The 12,934-nt window shown below is 32.3% G+C and overlaps 1 protein-coding gene across 1 annotated transcript in view; it reads left to right on the top strand.

The window, feature by feature from the left end:
- RFC3 (replication factor C subunit 3) overlaps positions 1-12,634 on the top strand; it is a 40,237-nt gene extending 27,603 nt beyond the window's left edge. The window contains exons 6-9 of the mRNA XM_003764512.4: positions 55-191; positions 290-388; positions 5,222-5,291; positions 12,186-12,634. Coding sequence (XP_003764560.1) covers positions 55-191; positions 290-388; positions 5,222-5,291; positions 12,186-12,377 — 498 coding nt within the window. The 3' untranslated portion in view covers positions 12,378-12,634. The remainder of the gene's footprint in view (positions 1-54; positions 192-289; positions 389-5,221; positions 5,292-12,185) is intronic.
- Positions 12,635-12,934: the final 300 nt, after the last annotated feature.

The following is a 12,934-nucleotide window of genomic DNA, read 5'->3' as shown; positions in this document are numbered from 1 at the left end:
AGAAAAGTTGATTTTTCTCATTGGCTACAGTTTTATTAACTGTCTTCTTCATAGATTTGCCATGTATTGTCCACTGTGTGCAAGAAAGAAGGTCTGAATCTTCCTTCAGAGCTAGCTCATAGACTTGCAGAGAAATCCTGTAGAAATCTCAGAAAAGCCCTGCTTATGTGTGAAGCCTGCAGGGTGCAACAGTAAGTCTAAATGAAAAGTTAATAGAACTTTTTGTAGTAAAATCACATATGTCTTTATCAGCTTCCAAAATACAAAATGATCTTTTTTTATCAAATAGGTATCCTTTTACTTCAGATCAAGATATCCCTGAAACAGATTGGGAAATATATTTGAGAGAGACTGCAAATGCTATTGTCAGTCAGCAGACTCCCCAAAGGTAAGCAATGTAACTTAAGTATTTTGAAAGTAATATACTAGATAGCAAAACCTTATCATTAGAGTAGTTAAGATTTTTAGAATTTTTTGTGACCTTATACAATTTTAATTTTAATAGAGTTTAAAATTAAAATTTTGTTCTATGTTCAAAGCCTTGAAGAAATTGGTTAGATTAGCATTCAGAAATCTAGTAATTCAGAAGTTGCTAGAAATAGATAATAAATAAACATGCCCTTTTTATTGAACTCTTGATGTGTAAATGTGTTGAATTTATGTATAAATTATAACTACTGCTGGAAGTGAGTTGGAATTCTTTTGTATTTCTCACATCCATCAAATAGCTGACTTAATATTTCTGCATAATATATTGCTAACTTCTCTGGCTTCTAGTAGTGCAAAGAACATAGCCATAATATATAATAAAGATTCAAAGAGTTTTCTCTTGGCCTGTTTTACCACAAAATAAACCTGTTCCCGTAAGTAAACTCTTAAGCTGATTAAAAATGGTTTTCCCATAGAGAAATGCTTCCACTTTGAAAGTCATTGATTTTAAGTTAAGATAAGAACAATACTGGTAAAAGTTTAGTTTTTATTTTTTTACCCTTCTGTCAATGAAGTTGGTCAATTACTTTTTCTAATGTTTCATATGAGGGATTCTTCAAAGAAATGACATAACATGCTGTGAGCAAACACTGGATATTCTCTAAATTAAGGGAAAATTATAATTAACATGGAGTTTTGTAGTTATTTATGTAAAGGTTGAATTATTAAAACTTTTAGTTAATATTTTAATTTCATTTTAGTAATGCATGTCTTTAGAATCATAATATTAAAACTAATGGGGACTTTTAAATTGAAGGCCTGACAGGTTGAATGATTTGTTGAGAACCACAAATTAATAGGCATAGCTAAACTTTGATCCTTATCTTTAAACTCCTGATCAATATTATTCACATCACCATGCCATCTGTTTAGGGAATGGCTTATTTAAAAGGAAGGAAGGGTTTTTGTTTTTTTTTTTGGAAAGTCACATTCCATTCAGTTTCTCAGTTTCAGAGAAAAATTGCTTGTTGAATATTCCCTCCCAAAAAATGATGAGGTCTTTTCAAGGTGTTTGTATTTTTTATTTTATTTCTAAAAGAAAGTTAGTTTTTAATTAATTTAAATAAATTAAACTTTAATATAATTTATATGAAATAAATCTATACAATTTTAAAATAACCTAAAATTTCAAATAATTACTTTTTAAATAAAAAAGACTATTTTTAGACAGTTGACTTGAGAAATCTTGTTAGCTTAAGAGTTATTGACAGAGATGTTGCCTTAACTTGATAGACTTTTCTCATAGTCACATTTTGTAACCGTTTATTACTATTTTATATAACTGTTCTGGGTATGGCATCTTTTCCTGTAATTTTCTTAAAAGAGATCTTGGCAATTAAAAACATGCTTATATAATGGAGAAATATTGCTATTTTTTTCTGAAGCTGATGATGTGGTTATTTCCATTGTATTATATAAAAACATTCTTAGTTGACAGTGGAAGATAACTCTGGCTGATCATTTGTACAACGGTACCAATTTTATTTTCTATTAGACTAGTAGAAAAAAAAAAGTGATGAATTGCTGCTACCAATCTGAGTCTTTGATTTTTTTTTTCCTATATTGATTATGGTGTGATTCCATTTAATATGCCTTCCTGGAAGTCAGTATTTCTTATTAATATACAAAATGCATGATGGCTTTTCATTATTTAAAAATTACTGGGACAAGTATATATCAGAGCTATGTGGCTGATTATGAGCCAGTTTTTTATATTAAAATAATTGAAGTAGTGACTTCAGCACTTTTCAATATCTTATGTCATAATCTTCTTGTAATTCTAATTCAAGTCAATCATCCCCACTGTTATGGATACTGAGGCTATACAGGTTCATAACTTGAAAATGGGAGAGGCTTGGGGCAGCTAGGTGGTACAGTAGATAGAGCTATGGATTAGATAGAGTGGATTAGCTGTGACCTTACAAGTCACTTTACTTCATTGCCTCACTCATCTTTTCCTTTTTCCCCCTCTACCCCAAAAATTTTACTACTGACTTAAAACAAAAACAAGATGGAAATAGGAGAGACTTGGTGGTACTTTATAATACTGTAGCAGGATTCCTAATATGTGAATTGTTATAGTTTTAAAAATATGATAAGACATTCTTTCTATTAGTCACTCATTGGGTACTGTTTATTATACAATGTTTTTCTTTGAAAATATCTAATAAATTCACCATATTGTTTTCAGAACTGCCTTGCTTATCTTTGATCCATTTTCTCCTGTGCATTTGAAAAATGTGTATTTGAAAAATGTGTTTCAATGACACTCCTTTCTCATCTCCACCCTCTGCCCTGCCTGCATACTCAAGTGGGGGCACACACACACACACCTATACCCATATTGGTTGTGTCCAAGAATATATGTGTGTCATCCAGTAACTTGAGTTTCATCACCTTTCTCAGGAGAAGTAAATAGTTGCTTTGTCAGGATCAGTGATGATCATTGATCCTGACTTCATAGTTGGTCTGTGCATTGATCAGTATTATTGTTTTATACATTCACGCTACATCAGTTTATTAAGTGTTCTTGGATTTCCTTGAAACTGTCCCTTTCATCATTTCCCCTTCCTTTCTTTCTTCCTTTCTGCTAGGTCTCTTTATATCACTCAGACTGGAATTACAGTGGCTACTCATGAGTATGATCCCATTACTGATCAGTACCGAACCTCTGATCTTCTGTTTCCAACCTGGGCTACTTCATGTTTCCTTAAGCAGCCTGATGGCCCTTTGATCCTGAGGCATAATAAATTCCTGCCAGATTTAATGTGGACACCCAGTCAGCTTAGTCTTACTGTAGCTCAAAATTCCTGAGCTCACTCAAACCTCAGCTTCCCAACCAGAAGCAGGAATTACGGTTATGTACTACCATATTTTTTCCATTTAGATTCTTTTCCTCTTTTATATCTTTAGGGTATAAGTGTTAATATATAACAAGTATATTATATAGATATAATATATTATAAAATATAATAATAACCAGAGTGTTAATGAATAGTTCAGTGAACTTTTGGGGGCATAGTTCCAAATTACTTCCCAGAATTGCTAGACTAATTTAAAGCCATGTCAAAAGTGCATTAGTTTGTTTTCCCATTAACCTACATTGTTATGTTTGGGCAGCAGAGAAATTATGTTGAGGTGACAGCTTCAATTCTATTTACTATAATAAGAAATTTTGTCGGATTCTAAAATATATAACTCAAAACTAGTTTTGGATTGCAGTATTGAGGAAAGAGAATTTATACTTGAAATTTTTATGGAAATCAATGGGTGAAAAGTCATTTAAAGTATTGTAACAAATAACTTGTAAACTTGTTTAATCTAGAAAAAGATCTGAGGATTATAGTATGTTTAGTTAAATTAAGTCAGTAAAAATAAATGAAATCCAAGTTTTGCTTTGCTGCAAGTGATATGGAAAATAACTTTATTTTAAAAATATATTTCTCTTGTATCCTAATTTGCTCTTCTCCCTTTCAGAGAATCATCTAATAGATTTTTTTTTAAAAGAGGAAGAAAATCAATTAATCTAAACTGTACATCCAAAAACAAAAAACTGATGTTCTATGGCAGGGCTTCTTAAACATTTTCCATACATGTCCCATTTTCATCTGAGAAATTTTTATGCAACTCCATCTTGAATCTGAGCCCAAGGTGTTTCTGGCAGTATTCATGCATGTGCTACTACAAAGTGCTCATTTTGGGTCTTCGGAACCAAGGCTGTAGTGAAGTTGCCTGATGCAGCATGGGCAAGCACTCCCAGAATCACTTTGGATTCATTATGTGTTTGATTTTGAATTAATTTTTGTTCATTGCGTTCAGAAACTTCTTACTGTTGCCAAATTTTTCACAACTCTCACATTCATTTATATGACCCATATAAGGTCATAATCCACTGTTTAAGAAGCTTTGTGCATTTTATTTTCCTGACTCTGCTTGTTTCTTTTTGCACCAATTCATCTAAGTCTTTTCATACTTCTCTGTATTCATTATGCTCATTTTTTCTCATAGTATAATAATGTCCATTACATTCTTTTGTCAGTTTATTTGGCCCATGTCTTAACCTTTGTTTTCAGTTCTTTGTTACCATAAAAAAATGTACCTATAAATATTTTTGTTTATGGTAAGCCTTATTTTGTCAATCAACACTTTGGGGCATATAATAAACAGTGAAATTTTCTGGATTAAAGGGTATGTGCATTTTAGCCACTTTATTGCAGGTCTAAATTGTTTTTCAAGAATGATTGTACCAGTGCATAAATCCATCAGCAATATTTTAGTCCTCTTGTCTCTCTATAACTCCTCCAAACTTGACTTCTCATTTTTTGATATTTTTGACTTAGTGGGTAAAAATTCAAGATTATTATGATTTGCATTTTCTTACTATTAGTAATCTGCAACTTTCTTTTGAACAGTTGTTATTTCCTTTGAGAACTGTTCATTCACATTTTTTGACCACTTTATTGGAGAATAGTTTTTGTTCTTTTTCTGTTAGTTGTTCATGTATCTTGGAACCCCTATTGAATATATTTGATAATAAAAGTTTTTCCTAGACAGCTGCTTCCTGAGAGGGTTATGTCTATTTCATTACATGAATCTCAGACACGATTACCTCTTTTAAAGTTCACTTTTATATCTGATTATTCACTTCCTAGAATAATAAAACGTAAGTAAATGCTTTGTATATAATGTTTGTTTGTAAGCTGTAAATTTGTGTATTTTTTATTTTAAACAGGCTACTTGAAATTCGTGGACGACTTTATGAACTATTAACTCATTGTATTCCTCCTGAAATAATTATGAAGGTAAACTGATTTCTTATTTTGTACTCTTAAAAAACATAGAAAATTGGAGATAAAGTTAAATATTGAGCAAATCTATTTGTTTTATTTCCTGTAGCTATTTTTATTTGTTAATTTTAAACATTTGGGTTTTTAATAATAATAGTCTTATTTTTAGCTTACATCAGGGATGAGGAATTTTTTCTGTTGATCTGCTCTCTGAGAAAATTTGAGTTAAATATAAGTTATAAAAATATCTGTAGCAATATACAGCTAACTTAATTGTCTTCTTTTTCCCTTTAGGAGAAAGAAGTATAAAATGTTTAATTTATTTTACAAATTAAAATAGATACCATAATATTTCATTCATTAAATAAAAAGAATCATAAAAATAGATTCCAATTCTATATTATGATTTCTAAAATAGGAAGTAAATTACAGAAGGAAAGAATAAAACAGGAAGAAAAGGGAGAAAATTAGAGTGAAGTGATAAGGGATAGAGGTTTGGGGTTTGGAAGATGCCAAGATTCCTTTTTCCCTTAAAAGCCACTATTCTCTTCAAACCAAACCTACTATGTCTTTGTCTATATATAACTTCTTGATTCTATCTTTTACTTGTTTATACTTCATTATACTCTGAATAAAAACAAAATAAAAGAAATAAAATATAAATAAAATATTATTATACTCTTATATTATATTATATATATATTATATATATTATATATTATACTCTGAATAAAAACAAAATAAAAGAAATCACAAACCTCACTGTGAGTCAATATGTTATTTTGTAAATACAAAATGACATATTATAAACTTTACCTCTTTTAAATTTCTTTGGATCCTGTAATACACTGCAGTTCATCCAAGTCTTCTCATTATTCTCAAATATTCCTCTTGTCCACATGTCCTTTTAAGTCATTCATAGGGAACCATTCAACTTGCCAGGTACCTTCCGGATTCCATTCCTATTGCTTTCCTTTTCCCATTAGAATGCAAGATTATTAAGGACAGGATCTGTCTCATTTTTCTTATTTTGTATGCTCAGTGCTCAGCATAATACCTGGAACTTAATAAGCAATTATTAAATAATTTTCTTAAGTACCATTGAAACACATATGATGTACATTGGTTCTCTCTCTGACTTTCTTTCTTTCTCTCTCTCTCTCTTTCTTTCTTTCTTTCTTTCTTTTTTTTTTTTCTATCAGTTAATTACTATCTACTCTTCCACCAAATTCCTCTTCATTGCCCTTTGGGGAACCATAGCTTTGTTCTTTGGAGACTCCTATTTTATGAGTTAGCCACCATACATCATAATCAGAACAATACTGATTTTTTAAAAATGGGTTTTTGTTTCCAGGAATAGTTGGAGATCACTAAAAAGTATTACACAATCCAGTCTGGTTTTTTTCCCCTCCTGTTTAGTTATAGGCCCAGTTGACTTTGCCTATTCAATATCTGTTTAAGAGATTTCTTCCATTGGATAAAGAACTATATGATTTCATGTACCACTGTACATCACAGGCTGGATCAAGAAACATTCTTTATCTCCTTGATTTTTGCTTTGGACATAAGTCAAACTATTTTGAGTAATTATTAGTTTCCTTTAAGAAGCTTCCTAGTGTTTCAGGGCTTGATGCAGTTGGGAGTTTCATTTGAAAACAGGAGCATCTGTGAGATTTTATTATATATGAGGAGTGCTTTCATTTGAATTCTGTATTACAAGACAAATATCTTTGGCAAGCATATATCTTAATGTTTTGTTGCTTGATAATTGAAGGGTCTTCAGACGGACTTATTTCTGCTACATATTTCAAGAAATTTTGTATGATTTTCATATAATTAAATATACCTTCTTGGAGAAGATCCTTTAAAATAACAAGTTGCTTTACTCAATCCAGTATTTTTTTTTAATACTCAATAAACAAAACACATACGTGGACTTTCATATTCCTTACCCTTTTCAGTCAGTTGTGATACAGTCTGCTTTAGAAATAGGGATGTTGACTTAGGAAGCTGCCTATTTCCTTCTCATGCTTTCATCAAGGCTACCCTTTTTGAGTATGTAGATTTCTTTATACAAATTTTATAGCAATGAGAAAGACATGTAGATTGATAGCATTTTTATATTTTCTTAACCATTTTGTGGAGGTGTCACAAATAAGTTTATGACTTCTACATAGTGCTCCTTTCCCCCCCCACAACATTTAGCATTCTTCCCTTTTTCACGTCCTTAAAAGGTTAGTGTGAGAAACTTCCACTACACAGGACACATCTGGCTTAAATCCATCAAGAATTCATGTTTTCAAATGTTGAAAGTGTATTAGCTATCCTTCCTCTTAGTATTATATATTATAAGATAGCAGAAAAGAGTCAAGGGTACAATTTGTGATCATTGAATAGAACAAAGTTAATTGGTCAAAATGGTATTGAAATAGCTTCAGATAATGCCACATTTCATATAATGCCACTTATAGTAGTTAAACAATGGTGCAAGATATTGAAATTCACATTAAGTCTTATGAGGGCAAAATATAATGCATTGTCATCTTCTTATTCCTGGAAGCTCTTTGTCTTAATGTAGCCCATTATCTTTTTTTGGCTAACTCAACATTTCCGACTAATATTGACCAGGTAAGCACTTCACACCTCCAAATCTTTTTCAGAAAAAAAGCTACTTTCCAAGCATAGCTTCATATCTTATACTTGTGAAGTTGATTGTATCTAAGTGCTAGACTTTCTGTTTATTCCTATTGAATGTCACTTTATTAGGAAGTAAGGAAAAGGCATTTATTAAGCATCTACCATGCATCTAATACTGTGCTAGTTCTTCACAAATATTATCTCATTTGAGCTTCACAACAATCCTGAGAGATAGATAGTATTATTATTCTCATTTTGCAGTTGAGGAAATTGAAGCAAGTAGAAGTTACAAATTTGAATTCAGATCTTATTGATTCTAAGCCTCACACTCTATCAGTAAGCCACTTCTCTATTTCCAATTAAATCCAACCTAGGGTTCTAGCCTTATGTAAAGGGAAATAAAGGCAAAAACAAATCAACCTTATTTTTGCTATTGTACCCCATTGCACTCCTTAGAATGATGTTGATAAGTGTATAAAATGAAACTTACAATTTTTTAAAAAAATCAATTCTATTTCAAAACAGTTTAAAATATTTTTTAAAAACAAAATTCATGCATTCCAGGTTAAGGACATATGCTTTCTTGCCTGACAAGATCCTTTTGATCCTGATTCTCATCCAATGTGTTAGCTATCCCTCCCAGCCTTCTGTACAAATTTGGTGAACATACCATCCTTGCCTTAATCCAAGTCATTGATAAAAATGTTACTTAGCACAAGGTCAAGACAGATTTCTGAGTGCTGCATTAGAGACATCCTAACATGATGACATTGAACCATTTTTATATCCATCATAATTATATTACTATCCCACTTTGACTTAGTATGATACAATGAATGATATAGTGTTCTCCATCTTATGTGTAAGAATAATCTGAAATACTTTTAACAAAAACTTGTTAAATTTTTGATGAACTTTAACCATAGTATTCTTCTCACTTAATAGTTTGGTAGTATTGAGGTCTAGATTTGGGTTACCTAAATGAAATTAGGGTTTAGTTAAGGTCTAGTGGCAGGTTTGGGGTACAGGAAGTCAAATGGAGCTCCCCTGCAACCCCCCTCGATTCAACTCAAGGATACAGCGATAAATGAGCTCTAGTAGTGGCATGAGTCCCCAATAAAAGCATTTATTGGCCCCAGAGCTAGATTGATAAAAGAGGTTTATTATTGGGCTTGGAGGTAAGGAGATAGGTGAAGGTAGAGATAAGGAGGGCACTGGACAGAGGGTCCAATGGACAGAGGTCCTCATATGGCTAGCATGTTTGGGACCTCTGCAAAGAGAGGGGGTACCAGCATGGCCCTTTTATAATGGGAGATTTAGCTGGAGGGGCCTTTGGGTATAGCCGCAAAGTTGGCTCAGATTGGGATGGGGGCTGGAACAGGTCTGGATCTTCTATTGGAATACAAAGGGACCAGGATTTGTGAGTCAAAGGGTAATTACATTAACTAGGAGGGGGTGGGAATCTAGAAAGGAATCTTTCCTACATCAGTAGTGTGGTAAGAAAAAGAAATGAGATTTGTTTAAGACAGCTTGTTCTTTATAATCCCCATTTCTCTTTCTGGAGAAGTGATCTGTTCTAGGATTTACTCAGGCCTGGAATTCAAGGTCATTGGCCTTTAGTTTGCTTATATTTCCTTTTTCAAAAATCTCCACGTTTTCTCTTTTCCTGTGGTACTCCTTTGGTTTTCATGATCTTTCAAACAGCATCATATTGCTCAGCAATCATACCTTCCAGTTCTTTCAGAACTTGGGAATGTAAATCATCTAAGCCACCTGACTTGAATTCATCAAGGACAACTAGGTGCTTTTTTAATATCTTCTTACTCATCTTGACTATTAATTCTCTCAGTAAATTTTTTAATGCCATTTCTAGTATAAAAGTAATTCTTGTTAGAGAAAACAGGAACAAAATTAGAATTAAACAACTCTTCCTTCGATTTGTTGAAAAATCTTATACTATCCACCACAAAGAAAGGTCCTATCCCTTCTTTAATCCTTAATTTTCTCTCAGTATAATAAGAAACACACAACAAACCTTTTAAAATGTTTTTAATTAGCCTTGTCCATCTCAGATCATTCTGAATCTCAGTCTAACTTATGGAAGTATGCCATTCACTTATATTCATCTTCTGTTACTAAGCCTTCTTTCCATCTTCTACAAATTTCATCTTAAAATCTAAATTGGTTGATGAGGTTTTTGTACATACAATTTGGTTTCTTTAGACAAATCTCATTTTCCCTCTTTTATGGAATTGTATCCCTTTTTGCATTCAAAATTCCATTTTGTTTCTTTTTTGTCAAAGTCTTTTAGTCCATGGGCTTCTTTTTTAACTTTCCTCTGAATAACTTTGAAATCGCTTTCAAAAATCTAGGGAAAATACTGGATAATGGTCAAATTTCCTTTTCTCTCTCACAAAGAGCTTTGATTTCCTGTCCTCTCTTTCACAAAGAGTGGTCACTTCTCTCTAAGGTTATCATCATTTTTATCTTAACAACTTAAAAATCAGAACCAGAATAGAATTTCACCTCCATTATTTCTACTTTTTGAAGGCTGAAATTAGCAGTTAGAAGACCTGGATTCAATCCCAGCTCTGCTACTTACTGTGACTTTGTGTTTCAATTCATATTTCTCTTCGTCATCTTTAAAATGGGGAGATTGGATAAGATATCCTCAAAAGTAACCTCTCAGCTCTAAATTCCACGATCCTGTGACCTTGCATTTCTTTCTACTAGGCTTGGCCTTGGTTAAGTTTTTCTCCTGCTTGGAATGTGTATTGCGATACATTTAGTTTTGTACCTTTTATTTATTCTTTTATTTAGATCATAATTTGGAATTACAAATTTTTTTGATATTTTAAATTATAGAAGACTTAGTATGATACAATGAATAAACTTGGAGTCAGGAAGATGAAGGTGTAAATCTTTCCTTTAGTACTAGCGGGGTGACCCTAGATAATTATCTTCCCTAGCCCTCAGTCTTTTCATCTTTAATATCAGTGGTAATATCACTAATGTTATGAATATTAAATAAGATAGACATGTAGAATATTTTGCAAACTTTTATGTATAATAAAAATGTTGGGGTTTTCATTATGTTATTATTGTTTCGTTTTTAAAACTCCTTAGGACTTTTCTACTAAGTTATATATGGATTTTTCTATACTTCAGTTGAGCCAGGAATTTCCTTCAAGCCAAGGGATTGTAGATTTAGAGACAAAAGAAATCTCAGGGACCCTCTAGTTCAACCCTCCTTATCCCCTCTATTTTACACATTAAGAACTTGAGGCCTAGGAAGGATAAGTGACCTGCCCAAAGTTAGAATCGGAGATCATTTTAAAATCCAGGTCCTCTTCTTTCCACTGGGACAAAGATCCTATGCCTATTTGCATAAATTAGAGAACAATTTTCGGATATATTGTATTTGTAGGAAATAATCATATTGTATTTACTAGTTTTCTCTGACTAATCAACAAACATTTAATAAGCACTTGTTTTGTACCAGGGGTTGTAGTAGACTTGCGGAGGGGGTACGTACAAAGATAAAAAAATAAAATTTGCTTTTCTCTCAAGGAGCTTATATTCTGTTGGGAAGACATGTGCATTATATAAGCATACACAGAATAAATATAAGATAGTTGAGGAGTTTAGCAATTGGAATCAGGAAGGACTTTGTGTAGAAATTTGCTTAAGTTGTCTTTTGAAGGAAGGGAGAACTTCTGTATCTGAGCTGGGGTTGAGAAGGTATAGAGTATTCCAGACTTGGAGTGTAACCAGTGCAAAGGCTCAAGAGGCAAGAGGTAGAATGCCATTTGTCAAGGAAATAGAGAAGGATTCTTTAGAAATAGCAATAATGTTGTAAGATTTGAAAGATTTGAGCCAGGGTATAAAATTCTTTATATTGTGCTAAAGGCAGTAAGTGACCAGTAAAGTTTATCATATAAAGGTATACATGGTCAGATCTGCATGTAAGAAAAATGAGTATATCAGTTATATGGAGGATTAATTGGGATGAGGAGAGGAAGACCAATTTGCTTATTCCAATAATCGAACAGAGGTGAGGATGGTATTTGTACAGTATGTATAGAAACTTTTATTTTAAATTAATTGTGTTTGAAAATGTCAATGCTACTGAGTTTTTCCCACTTGGACTTGTAATTATGTATATTAGTTGTATGTATGTTGCATGTAAACTGTCTAAAATGTAGCAGTTTATAGACAATGAAGGATGTCTTAGAAAGGTTTACTTTTTAATCATTAGTTATTTCTTTTTAGGGCCTTCTCTCAGAACTTTTACATAATTGTGATGGACAACTGAAAGGGGAGGTTGCACAGATGGCAGCTTACTATGAACACCGTCTTCAACTTGGTAGCAAAGCCATTTACCACCTTGAAGCATTTGTGGCAAAGTTCATGGCGATTTATAAGAAGTTTATGGAAGAAGGATTAGAAGCCATGATGTTCTAAAGTCTTTCATTTGGTGGCACTTCTCAGCATATTTTAATATTGATATTTCTCCTATACCACTTGTGTTGTTGGCACTGTGGATCAAATAAATTCATATTAATCATCTTGTTTTAATATTAGTAACTGAGTGAACTATTTGCCATCTAGAAATAAAACATTTGCCTCTAGACCATGTAGTCTAATGGAATGTTATAATTTTGGTGTTAAAAAGTCAGGATAATGCTATTTTTTACTATTAATAAATTGTTATAACATTGTATTAGATGTGAACTGTTTTGTGTTCTTGATTTCATTAGCCTACATTTCTTGCAGGAGGATTTAGTTTTAAATTTTGACTCTGCCATTTGCTGTCTTTGGGATGTTGGTCAAGTCACTTAATCTCCCTGAGCCTTGACTTTTTTATCTGTAAAATGATGGGGTTTAACTGTCTGACTTTTAAGATCTTTTATGGGGCTGATGCTATACTCCAGCAAGAAATAAAACAAGTAGAATTAGCATCCTCTAATAATTGTCTGGCATATCATAATTTATCATGGTCATGTGACATGAACATTTGC

This window comes from Sarcophilus harrisii, chromosome 3, assembly GCF_902635505.1.
Source record: "Sarcophilus harrisii chromosome 3, mSarHar1.11, whole genome shotgun sequence".
In the NCBI taxonomy this organism is placed as follows: domain Eukaryota; kingdom Metazoa; phylum Chordata; class Mammalia; order Dasyuromorphia; family Dasyuridae; genus Sarcophilus; species Sarcophilus harrisii.
This window is presented reverse-complemented; position numbering and strand designations above follow the sequence as displayed.